This window comes from Schistosoma haematobium, chromosome 2 (genome assembly GCF_000699445.3).
Source record: "Schistosoma haematobium chromosome 2, whole genome shotgun sequence".
Taxonomy (NCBI): Eukaryota; Metazoa; Platyhelminthes; class Trematoda; order Strigeidida; family Schistosomatidae; genus Schistosoma; species Schistosoma haematobium.
In genome coordinates, this window is record NC_067197.1 from 30,842,120 (window position 1) to 30,854,856 (window position 12,737).

Here is a 12,737-nt window from a genome sequence, read left to right on the forward strand (position 1 = left end):
AAAGTATTGGGGATGAGGCCACTGGTAAAGACTAAGTCCAAGATGTTTTGATGTCTGGTAGGGCTATTGACATATTGAGTCCATTGTCCAAGCTCTAGACATTCAGTAAATGATTCATAACGTCTCGGCGCTTTGACTGGGAGCCAAGATACTTCGGGCATGTTGAAGTCGCCACAAATAAGCTTGCCTGTGAATGGATGGGATGATGCTAGTGTGAATACCTCCGATAATACTGCTATTTCATCTATTGATGCGTTAGGTTGACGATAAACACAACCAAGCAGTAAGGTAACGGAATTCGACGGCTTTAATACAATCCACACCGAATCCTTCAGTTTGTTTAGTTCAGGCATATCACATAGTAGTGAGTTTAGGCTAGAGTGAGCGTAAATAAGGCATCCTCCGCCTCATCCATTCAATCTGTCGCTTCTATATAGAAAATAGTTATCAAGAGATATACTTTAGTCGGAAATATTACTGTTAGTCCATGCTTCAGATATCATAATAAGTGATGGTTGATATATGGATGCAAACAGGGCTAGATCCGCCTTTTTGTTGCAGATCGATCGAGCGTTGATAGGACATATATTAAGCAAGTGGCCTACTAAGTTAAGATGGGTGAGGGTATCTCGGATAAAGTCGTCGTAACCCTCGCGGGTGTGAGATGAGTTTGAAGTGAGGGATTGAATGCTCTTCATTAGCTCGGTATTTTGATAGCTGGACTTAGTGGGAGATGTATCAAATGAGCTAGGGAAGTTGGTTGGGGAGTTTACCCAGGAAGAAAGGGTGGGAGTACTCTCTGATGGAAACTGTACGGACGAAATAAATTTATGGTTTGCATGTGGTTTGAAATAACTTGGGCTATATGCTTCAGCAGAGGTGTCACTAGGGGTCTTATTCCAAAAAAATCTTGTACAGGCCTACCGTGAAGTGTATGGTTATTTGCAAAATAGTCTTGATGGTTAGACTCGTAGCCTCTGTTGTGGCCATTCACGTTAGCGTGAGAGGGGCCTGCTGCGCGTAACTGGGAAGAGTTGCGACTGTTATTATACATAGGAGCCGTTTTAACGTGATGGGTGGGTACTAAAGGGTGTGGAAAGTTTTCTTTCTGAGAGTAATTACGGTTGTGATTCTGGGGAATGTAGATGAGGTGTGGTGTGAGAAACCTATTATTACCATTCTTATTAATGGTTTTAGGCTTCAGGGTGTGATTGGGGTGGCCAGTTCTCTGTTAGTTTTTGTTAGTCTGCGTGTAAGCCGGCTTGTTACACTGAAGCCCACCACCCATTTCGCAACTTAGAGGTGTTGAAGGAAAGTTATACGATAGCAGCGGGGAGAACCTGTTCACTGTTCTTGGGATACCTATAGAGCAGTTGGGTTCAGTCTTACGTGTATCCCTATTCGGTATCATGAGTTTTGTCTTCACACCCTTTATTGTCAGAGCTAGAGTCTTTCGTTGTCTCTGTGAGATGAACTTAAGTTCATTCAAGTCTACTTGTGAAGTGTCCTTAGGAGGACAAATTTTCAAGTGTATAGGTTTAGTTGGATGTGTGTTGTCACACGAATCACACCTTAGCACATTACTAAGAGAACATCTGGAATTAGTCATGTTACTTTCTACCACTCATCATCCAACCTCAAAAACTTCTTGCAATACGGGTTTGATACTTCAGCATTTTTGTTTCTATCCCCTTGACCAATCTTAGCGTATCTGCCTTATATTCCATAAATTGGAACCGGTTTCGTATGCGTTAGGTGTGTAGCGGTAAATAAATCCACAAAATAAATAGCCCTGTAAGTTTTCGACAGTGGATGCTGACCAGATTAGTTTTAGTGGACTCATCTAGCTGAAGGCGCTCGGTCATGCATCCGCACCAGATCACGTGTGGTAACGCCGTGCTCAACATCAACCGCAATCGCTAGCCAGATTAGATCAGAGAATTCCGATATATTGGTTATTGCCAAATACACTCTTCCGATCTCCTCGACTCTGTCTTTTGATATCTTTTGGTGGGTACGAATTATATTAGGTGTTGCTGGTAAAAGCGTTGTCAAACACTGAATACCTGTGCCATCTTCAGGTGCAATACACTGAACATATCTTCACTCATGCACCTAAGCCCGTCGTTATTTCAGAATGCGTACGGGAGACCAAACCGTTAATGGTGTGGTGACATCTACTAAAATGTACAATGCGCACTAACTCAGTCTCATTATTATCTGTTTCCGATCTGCAGCTTGGGAGCTATTTGACTAATTCATCTTGATCAACCAGGAGATCAGAATGATCAACATTACTGCTTATTACTGTCCAGACTTTTCAAAGAAAGGTTGTTGATATCCTAAGCAACACCGGTGATTAATTAATGCGACAAATGAGCGGTGGCGGGCTCAAGATAGCTCCTCACGGAACTCTACTTTTACCCTATTTTTACCTTATTTACCTACTTCTATTGTATTTAACATATGAGATTTCTTACCCAGTTTCATGTAATACCTGTTATTCAAAATCTGAGAAATCAATTAGTAATCCATGTGCAAAAAAACTTGGTGATTAGCATGTTAAAACTTATGGATACAGCCTAAATAGTCAAATAATCTTCTTGGGTTACCCTACAGACTTCTCTTACAATTAGTAGATTTGAGGATGACACAGGTATTCAGTGTTTGACAACGCTTCTACCAGTAACACCTAATATATTTCGTTCCCACCCAGAGAAATCAAAAGACAGAGTCGAGGAGATCGGAAGAGTGTATTTGGCAATAACCAATATGTCGGAATTCTCTGATCTAATCTGGCTAGCGATTGCGGTTGATGTTGAGCACGGCGTTACCACACGTGATCTGGTGCGGATGCATGACCGAGCGCCTTCAGCTAGATGAGTCCACTAAAACTAATCTGGTCAGCATCCACTGTCGAAAACTTACAGGGCTATTTATTTTGTGGATTTATTTACCGCTACAGATCGGTCTAAGAGAAACATCTATTCCTACATTCTGATTGGTGAATAATGGTTATCCTGAATTTCATAATGCAAGATGAGAAAAAATGTCACAAAGTAACCAGAAAGATAAGTCGATGTTCACTTTAGATTATTTGACAACCTACAACAGACGTTGTTAAAATGTGGGGGTAGTTTAAAGTATAACGTTGTAACACGTTTGTGACCTTGTTTGAAGGTCTAGTTTGGACTGTCTGTTCTTCTTACACTCCTTTCGCACTACTAGTAGTTGTTGTAAATTGCTTCGTCACGGAATGTAAGTATGCTTTCCAGCATATTGAGCTTCCCGTCATAGTTTGCTCTTGTTTTTCCTGAAGCTCCTACACTTTACTAGGACTCTACAAAAATGGCTTCGGTTGATGGTGTCGACAAAAGTGAACTTAAGGTTTGTATAGACGATAATTTAGTATTTTTCCTCTATAGCAAGAGTCGGAAAAACTTCATGCCAAATACCCTGGTTTGATTAATAATGCATCATCGTTGCTACATCGACGGCTAAGTAAAAATGTAAGTATAAGGGGTCATTTAACAGTCAGTCTAACTTTAAAAATTTTTTGTAGACTCAAATCTAACTGAAAGTGTTGAAATGCAAGATTCTTATGTTTTCTTTAGGGCAGGTCATAATACTTACACAGTTAATAAGAGTAGATTATTTATTTAAGTGAGTGGGTTTCAGCCAAGTACAGGAAGTTTTACTCTTTTATCTTTATATGCCTGCCTGTACTAATATTTTAAGCAACTATACTTTGCCTGAGGTGTACGGCTTTTTATCGCAATATGTTATAGTGCTGGACAGATTTAGGTATGCGGTGGATAATTTCGATAGGTGGATTCCTAACTTGACGCGAGTTAGAGTCACTTACAATAATTTTAGATTCTGGTTTCTACCTTAAACACAGGTGGTTAAATGACTTAGTTTTTGCCGGTTCGGGTTTGTTTGGCCTGTATTCACTTGATTAACTCAAACAGGCACCACCTCTACTAGAAGATCCTAAGGCCTGGTTTCCTGATAGATAAAGCCTCACTGCACCGAGAAGCAGATACTTATTGTCTTTGGAGTCAACTTGTGTGGGTTCTTTTTTACTTAGTTGAGAGAGAATATATCAGGTTCGAAATCACTAGGTCATGATTGAGTCATATTGATCTATAACAGCATAATGTTAGAAGATCTAACTTCGAAAACCGCTCATCTGAAGGTAATGTAAGTTGCAGTTATTGGTGTTCTGAACTTTGTACTAATCTCAAGTCAACTTCCAAACAGGGATTTGCACTCTGATCAGTTGCTTAGTTTTGGCTTCGCCAGTTCTGTGTGATGTAATTTACATATTTTTTTTTATCAAACTCCATGAAAGTCTCTAATGTCCGTAGTGTTCTGCACATTTTAGTCGCGACTCAATAGTAGTAAACCATTCTTTGAATCACAAATCTCTTATTCCGTAACCTTTTAGTTTTTTTCTATATCACTTGTTCTTTCTGATTACCCATTATTATCCACCCATTAATGCTAGTGTATATTTCCATTCCTTTGGTTTTCCTGTTGTTGGTTTTCGTTGAGTTCCATTGTAGTGTTTTATATTCATATTCAGGTTTTGAATTATGTTCTTAGCTTCTATCTCAAATTATTTATTCCTTATTTGATTTTGAAGTGCAATTTTCCCATAGTATTCGGACCGGTTCTAAGTGTCATCTTATGCTTACTACTTGAGTCTTCTTAATCAACACTTGCTGCGTTCCAGAGGTGTCTTCTATACCAATCAGTAAGTGTATGACATTGCTATTTTACTAACCGTCTCGTGTTCTTAATATACTTTTCTGATACTCCTAACTTTTGTTTCTACTTTTTACACTTGATTTTACTTTCAAAAAAGCTTCATGATTTTGTGTTCTGACGTGTTTTTCGGTTGTTAGATGAGTTGTCATTCTATTTCATCACCTTAGTCTACATAATTAAAAATCGGTTATGGAATATTTTGAATTAATAGACGCTACATTAAGTGACGTATTTAAACGTATCTTATCATAAGTTGCGAAGACAAATAACTTCTAATTATTTGATAGTTTAGCATTCAGTTTTCTAAGATAAAGTTAGGCTTACGTTTATTTCTCTAACCCCAGTTAAATCTAGTATTTTGTTCATTTAGGTGAAATATTTCGATTCTGGCGACTATAACATGGCTAAGTCGAGGCCATTAGTAAAGGATTCCTTTCCCTCAGGCAATTTGGACTCTCCGACGGGGGATACTATTCCAACTGTAGACAATATATCTGTACTACGGAGTAAAAGTATTTCATTACAAAACAATACTACTGTATTACCACAATCAACGACAGCATGTACAACACCAACAAGTAATTCAACTGCAACAACTACATGCCGTTATATAACTATACCAGCTCATACACAAGTTGCTAAATAATCGTTTGTAAATTTACATACCGATTGTTAATATCTCATCGTTCCATATTTGATTAAACTTGGTTACGTAGTCTTTCATATGATTGATAACGAGAATTTTGATATTTATAACCACGCTAAAGGATTATCCTGTTGATAATAATGACACTACCAATAATGCAATTCTCTTCCATGTATAATTCAGCTTCCATAATATGCTTTACAAATTATTTTTGCATTCGTAATATACTTGAATTTTTAAAACTTGTGGTACTAGATAGTTATTTTATATTTTAATCGAATCGTCTTGTTTACATGTAATTGATGTAATGAAATTGACACTTTTATAATAGATTTCCATCAACGTCGTTGCGGATATGGAAAGTGTATGATTTGCAATGACGAGCGATTAGGGGTTGTGCAATGTGTAAAAGTAATACTGATTGATGGATGGAATGGAATAATAAAATCTAGCGAAGTGATAGGTACTCACAAGATCGAGTTATCAACACAACCCCCGTTGATGAACTTAGGTCACAAAGTCACTTGCCAAAAAGGTAGTTTCCTGTCTAATAAGATAATATGCTTGTAACACAACAATAAATATGACTAGATGTTCTAAGCTATTAGAGGATATCGGTTTAGTGGGTCACTGGTTATCCAGCGAATTGAGGCTTTATTGTTAGATTTAGTTCCAGCTCGTCATATCACTGTAGTAAACTTCCGTCTCAGTGTGATGGTTTAGTTTTTGCTGCTGGTGAGAATTAAACTATCTTAAGCTGACAGTTTGTAGATTTTAGTAATTTGAATTTAACTGACATTTAGGGGCGAGAAAGCATGGGTCAGTTGTTTTGTTTAATTTTGAGACTACTTAACAGTAAGCTTCCTCTTATATTTTGAGTTTAGAAGTTCTTTGTTCATAAAACTGCCAAGTCGAAATCCGAAGACTGAGTGCTAAATTTAATGTTCTTGAACATTGGTTCGCATATAACGTTAGCGATATTGTTTACTTAACATCTGAAGTAAACATATCACTCCTTTTTATCGAAAGTAATGTTCCATCAGAGAAGATTTAAAAGATTCTCTTGTCGATAAGAATGTAATGTCCAGATATATGCAGGTGAGTTGTAAAGTTTTAGGCTACTATTAAGTTTATTGGCAGTGTTGATCTCATATGTCTAATAAGAAAATGGAGTTAATTTAAAAATTTTCGTTTATTTACATGATACAATTCGACCAGTTTGGTAAGACATTCAATTGTCAAATCACTAAGTACAAAGCGAATAGAATGTGCAAGGAGAGTCAAACCAAGGCAGGACGAGACACGACGTATTATATTTGGACAAGTCTTTGTAGTGTTGATCGGAACTGGTTATTTGTACCAGAGCCGATTAGGCAATTCATGATTGAAAACACGATTTTTATTCTTTGCAGCGACTTTTTCGTCTGAGCATATTTTGATTACATGTGTAGGGTTACCAATATTTTGTGGTTGTTCCTTGCTTAGAAAAGATGAAAACACTCAGGATTCTGAAGATCAGTCATCAGATAATGCGGTCGGTGAATTGTAGACAAAATTTATTTCTCAGTGAAGTGTTCCTCACTAGAGTAGTTTCGAAAACAACCACATACATGAGTCTAGGACTTTAAAGTTTATCTGCATCATCTCATAGCTCAGCAACTGCCTTCGGTCGCCATCATTTTTACTCATGAACTCCATTTTAAATTCTGTTGTGCAAGTAATTTCATTTACCTCGTAGAATTCGTTTACTAAAAGGATATTCTAAACGCTCAAGGTGGATTAGTAGTTGAAGCACTTGTCTTTCATCCAATGGATAGTTACTTAGAACCGCACCAATCATGCTAGTATAATCAACCAGATAGTGATTCATTATCCCTCTAATAAATTGTCATTCAGAAGTGGGTATGCAACCTGTACGGGTTACCAATGTAAGTTAACATTACCGTATTTCTATAAGCCTTATACATTCATCTAAATTTTGTAGGTGGTGTCGTTTTCAGAACTTGTGTTGAATACTTTTGCGATCCAAATTATGTAAACTTGATATCAAGTTAAGTGTTTTCAGTGTATTGGTTAGTACCACATTTCATATTGGTTTAAGATCGAAACACACTAGTCCTTTGCTGCAGTTCTGATACAGAACGATAAAGTTAATGACACAAACACCAACTGGCATCATTGTGTTCTTATTTTTGTTAATTAGTAAATGTAACAATTGAGTATTGTTTTTAAGCACGTTTTAACTAGTACTTATAATTGTTAGGTAATTTCGTCTGAACTGGTGAGGTTATGGTCTATCTGTTATAGGATTCGACATCTAATCATAGTTTCCAGTCTGGCTTCAGCAACCAGGCAGTGTATCACTACCTCTTATATCAAAATTATGGCTTAAGGGGAGCTATACAGAGATATACTTAGTGATCGAGTTGTATTAATCAGTTACCTGATAGTTTACAGCAGGTATTATTGACGTAAATAAGGTTTGTTGGTCTAAAACCCATCTCATATCTTTTCTTATCAAATCCAATATCTGATGATTTCTGATAAATCTTAAACTTTTTATAACTTTCCATTATGAATTATTTTCATTGTAATACCCTAAAATTGAAGAGTTGGTTACTAGACGGTGACCATGTCATTCAAACTTTTATTTATTTACAGGTTTCAATTTAGAATTATCAGTTGCTACTACATAGTGCAGCCTTCTCAGCAACTATCCGAACATTAATTTCAAATGACTTTTAACATTTTGTTATCATTCATGTGAACCTCACTAATGCATGAACAAGTCAATAAAAAATATGTCATTTTCTTTCTGTGACCAGTATTTATTTATTTGTTTGAAGTAATTAATTTTAATTGGTTATGAATGCACGTTTTATTTAAAACAGAAGTAGTTCCCGTGTTTCACTTGACGGTTTTTTGTCAACTATTTTTAGTCACGATTGCTTCAATATTATTAGACAACATAAACCAGTAATTCTGAATATTCAGTAGTTCACATAATACTTGTTTAACCCTAGATAGATTCAATATTGTCAACATTTTGGTGATAATAATCAAAAATTAGAAAATATCAAGTCAATTACAAAGGTTATAGTAAAGATATACAGAATTTTAACATAATTTAAACAACCAACTAGCGGTTGTAAGTTTTCTAAATTATTCATTTTTTCCCTTTTTATAAATTCTTACAGGGATTGAATCGAGACTTTTAGATGTTCAACGACGTTTCTTTGTGTAAATTTATATACATATCGATAAGTTTTATGACCCATGAAGTTAACCAAATTTTAAATGAATCATTAACTCATTGATAGATTATATTGGATTTCATGTTACTTACTGAGAGAATCGGGGATTTTTTAGTTCGATTTCATATGCAATTGTGAGTGTTCACCTGTTGAGGTTTTCAAATTAAGATTAAATAACTCGTAGATTCACCACAGTTTTCAGTATGTTATAAATTCGTGACAAAAATATTTGAAAATGAGTAGAACAATGTGTATCCGAGACTCGTTTTGCCACTCATTGATCTGTTATATTGGATCTAATGAGAAATATATTTATATCTTGGCATGCAATTTAGATTTTAAAAAATTAATACTTAAGTAGAAACTAATTTATCAGTCTAAAAGAGTTATATTAATCAAAATGATCATCTTCAAGATTGTTAAAGATTGATTAGTTTGTTTACATAATCTGCTTATATTATCTATATATGAGTAGAAAATTGAAAAATAATCATATTTAACGATCAATAGACGATTCCAAAAGATTGTAGTGGTAAATTAGATCGATTATCAAACATTATTTCACCATTATGCTAGCTAACATGATCTGTTAACTAATACATAGCTTATTGTTAAATAAGGTTGCGTAGGATATATTATCATGAAACTTTTACTTTATGCGTCTATATATATATGGACTCTGATCATGCCCTTGTTTGCGCTAATCTTACCTTATTTTTCAGTGGCCAACACATTCGTTGTTCTAAACGAATCGACGTCTGTAAATTGGTTTCAGCTTCTGTTGCAACTAAATATCAAACGGAGCTAAGTTGAAGGCTAGATACCATCCCACCGAGAAATGTAGATGAGCATTGTTTGCAATTGCATGACGCCTTGAGAATGGCCAACAAAGTCGCTTGCGGCTTCGCGAGACGTTTCGCTTACAAGAACTGGGTTCCTAAAGACACCTTACAACTCATTGAAGCCCGTCGGTCTACTTCACGTGACCATGAGTCTGACCACAAACGACGACTGTTACGTAATGAAATTGGGCAAGGCTTGCGTAGGGACCGATAAGCCTGGTGGTCGGAGCGTGCCAATGAGTTGTAAGCAGCAGCTGCATCTGATAACTGCCAGAAGCTCTTCCAACTCATCCGAGCCACTGGCAGCAAGAAGTCTGCTGTGAGTGAGACGATCTGTGAAGATGACAAGATGCCAATCACTAACATCTATCGACGTCCTGGACGATGAGCAGAGATTTTCGAAGGCAGTTCAACTGGTCTGCTGCCCCGGCAACACCAATCAGACTGTCCTCTCCTTCATGGCTTGTGATGACCGATCCACCAAATGGGGCGAGGTCCACAAGGAACTCCAACTCTTGGGGTGCTACAAACCACTGGGCCCAGATGACTTACCTCCAGCCCTTTCTAAAGGTGGTAGCGACTGCGTTGTTTACAAACGTTTGGGAATTAGAGTGTTCCAGCATCACGGAATGAGTCCACAGTTGTCCCTATCTTTAAAAAAGGGTTCATGTCGTCTCTGTGACGACTATCAAGGGATAATTCTACTTCAGATTGCGTCCAAGCTATTGGTTTCCGTCATACTTCGTAGATTGTTCAAAACCGGAGAAAGATTGACTCGCGAGGAGCAGGTTGGTTTTCGTTCTGGTCGAGGATGTATTGATCATATCTTCACCCTCCGCCAAATGTTAGAACACCGCCATACTTATCAAAGGCCAACAATCGTAGTGTTTCTTGACATCAGGGCTGCCTTCGATTCGTTGGATAGGACTGTTCTCTGGGATTGTCTATTGAAGAAGGGTGTGCCTGAGGAGTTTATTAACATCCTAAAAGCCCTATATACAAACACCTCAGGCAGAGTGAGGGCATACAACCACCTTTCTCCATTGTTCCATTCAGGCAGTGGGGCTAGACAGGTTGCCCAACCTCACCATTCCTCTTCAACTTTGTCATCGATGACATTCTGGAAACAGCCCTGATAGATGAAGGTGTGGGTCTGTTGCCTGAAGAAAGACTTCTCAACCTTGATTATGCGGATGACATTGTCTTACTGTGCGATAATGCCCAAGCCATGCAATCCGTACTTAGTCAGTTGCCAATTAATGTCCGTAGGTACGGTATATGCTTTGCACCTTTGAAGTGAAAAGTACTTTTACAAGACCGGCAGGACCCTGATCCTGCACTCACCATGGGTAGTGATCAGGTAGAAGTAGTCGAGAAGTTCGTGTATCTGGGTAGCTGCATAAGTGCTGGTGGTGGCATGAGTGATGAAATCAATTCACATATATTGAAAGCCAGAGCGCCTTATGCCAATCTGGGCCATCTTTGGCGCCTTCGTGATGTTAGTCTGGCTGTAAAAGGTCGGATCTAAAACGCGTTGGTGAGAGCAGTTTTGCTGTGTGCTCGTGAAACCTGACTTCTCCGAGTTGAGGATGTTAGACGACTCTCTGTGTTTGATCATCGTTGTCTCTGAATGGTTGCTGACATCCAGTGGCGACACCATGTTAGTAATGCAGAGGTTCGGCATCGTGTGTTCGGGCGCAGAGACGATAATCCAGTTGGTTTCGCTATCTTCAAACATCGACTTTCGGGACTTGGGCATGTTTTACGAATGTCGTCCCAGTGAATTCCACGTCATGCATTATTTGCCGACTCTAGACTGGCTGGGAAAGGTGGAGAGGTGGTCAGTGTGTGACATTGTGTTGTGGTATGGAAGATAGCTGTACAGGACTGGCTTCTGTTGGATCTTCGCGACTCCCTGGTTGGGGTCCTAGAGATGGTGCAACACAGTGGCTAGAGACGTTACGAGATATGGTTCAGAATAGAAGCTAGTGGAGATTCTGCTGTAACTTTCTATCACTTTATAAACAATTGACGTAACTTCTTGGACTGAAAGAATTTCTGATTGTACCTTTGTTATCTGAACTACCTTTCCGATTATTTCACTTTAATACGCTAATTTCTGTTCGCTATTGTTCCCCTTTTTCTTATGAGCACCTTACATTCTTTTTCTTCACATTCTCATTGTTATTGTGTGGGGCGTATGTATCTGGTGCCCCTTTGAACTTATATATTTGTGTTTAAATAAACAATAGTACAACAGTCATCCAATGTAATTGATCAGTTACTGTCCAGTTCCTTGCCTGTTTAGCATTTACTTGAACTAACTGCCAGTCTTTGCTGACTGAATTATCTCCTCCGGATAGTAATCTCTTTGGTGAGAACGTTACCTACTGTCATTCTAATCTTTCGGTTACAAACATGATCATTTATCACAATGTATTAACGTCTTTAAAAGAATATTACAATTAATGATTTTAGTTTAATATTCTACTCCTTTACTTGCAACTTTCATGTAGTAATTTTATTATTAAATAAGAATACTTGCTTGTATGTAAAACATACACAACGTAAATACTAATGATAAAAACAATAAGCAAACATAACATGATTTTCTACCAAGTTATGGGATGTAATGTTGGGTCGTTTAAGTTCATATTATATAAATAAATCTTAATTTACTTTTTAATTGTGAACTTCATTGACGGAAGTTGTGAATGATGAACTTATAATGGAATTTGTAAACATGAAGAAAGAATATTCATATTTACTAAAAATGATTTGTGTTTCTCATCAAGAAACGAGATCACTTGAGAAACTTAAAAAAAACCATGAGTACTGAATAGTTGTTTTATTCTATTTCGGAATTCATTAGTACTGTGAATCCCTCCACTCAAATCCCTTATACTGGATTTATTAAACGCTGAACCCTCGGATCTCAAAATGAGTACGATATTATTCACTGACTCAGTTGGATACCTATGAATACTCTCAATTTCCAACATAATAAGTGTAGATGGTTGTTAGGATTAAGTTAATCCGTGGCAACAACTAAGGTCACAACAATGAGACATTGCTTTTATAGTTGAGTTGGATTCATGGCTACTAAGTTATCGTTTAATGTATTTATAATGCTTTGTAGCAAAATAACGGATTCCTATGTGAAGACGAGTTGCTTGGGATCCTGTTTACAATATGAGACGTAATGACTATTATGGACCAATT

The 12,737-nt window shown here is 37.3% G+C and overlaps 1 protein-coding gene across 2 annotated transcripts; it reads left to right on the plus strand.

Moving 5' to 3' along the window:
- The first annotated feature begins 3,105 nt into the window (after positions 1-3,105).
- Positions 3,106-12,080, plus strand: MS3_00006704 (uncharacterized protein). Of its 2 annotated transcripts, none has more exons than XM_051214921.1 (5): positions 3,106-3,258; positions 3,298-3,387; positions 3,426-3,509; positions 5,144-8,567; positions 8,617-12,080. In XM_051214921.1, exon 5 carries the CDS (start codon positions 9,857-9,859, stop codon positions 10,649-10,651), a length of 795 nt encoding a protein of 264 aa, XP_051068106.1. In that variant the 5' UTR covers positions 3,106-3,258; positions 3,298-3,387; positions 3,426-3,509; positions 5,144-8,567; positions 8,617-9,856; the 3' UTR covers positions 10,652-12,080. The 2 variants fall into 2 exon arrangements, with proteins under 2 accessions (XP_051068106.1, XP_051068107.1); XM_051214922.1 differs by lacking the exon at positions 8,617-12,080 and having other exon boundaries at positions 3,154-3,258; positions 5,144-5,351; positions 8,081-8,567.
- Positions 12,081-12,737: the final 657 nt, after the last annotated feature.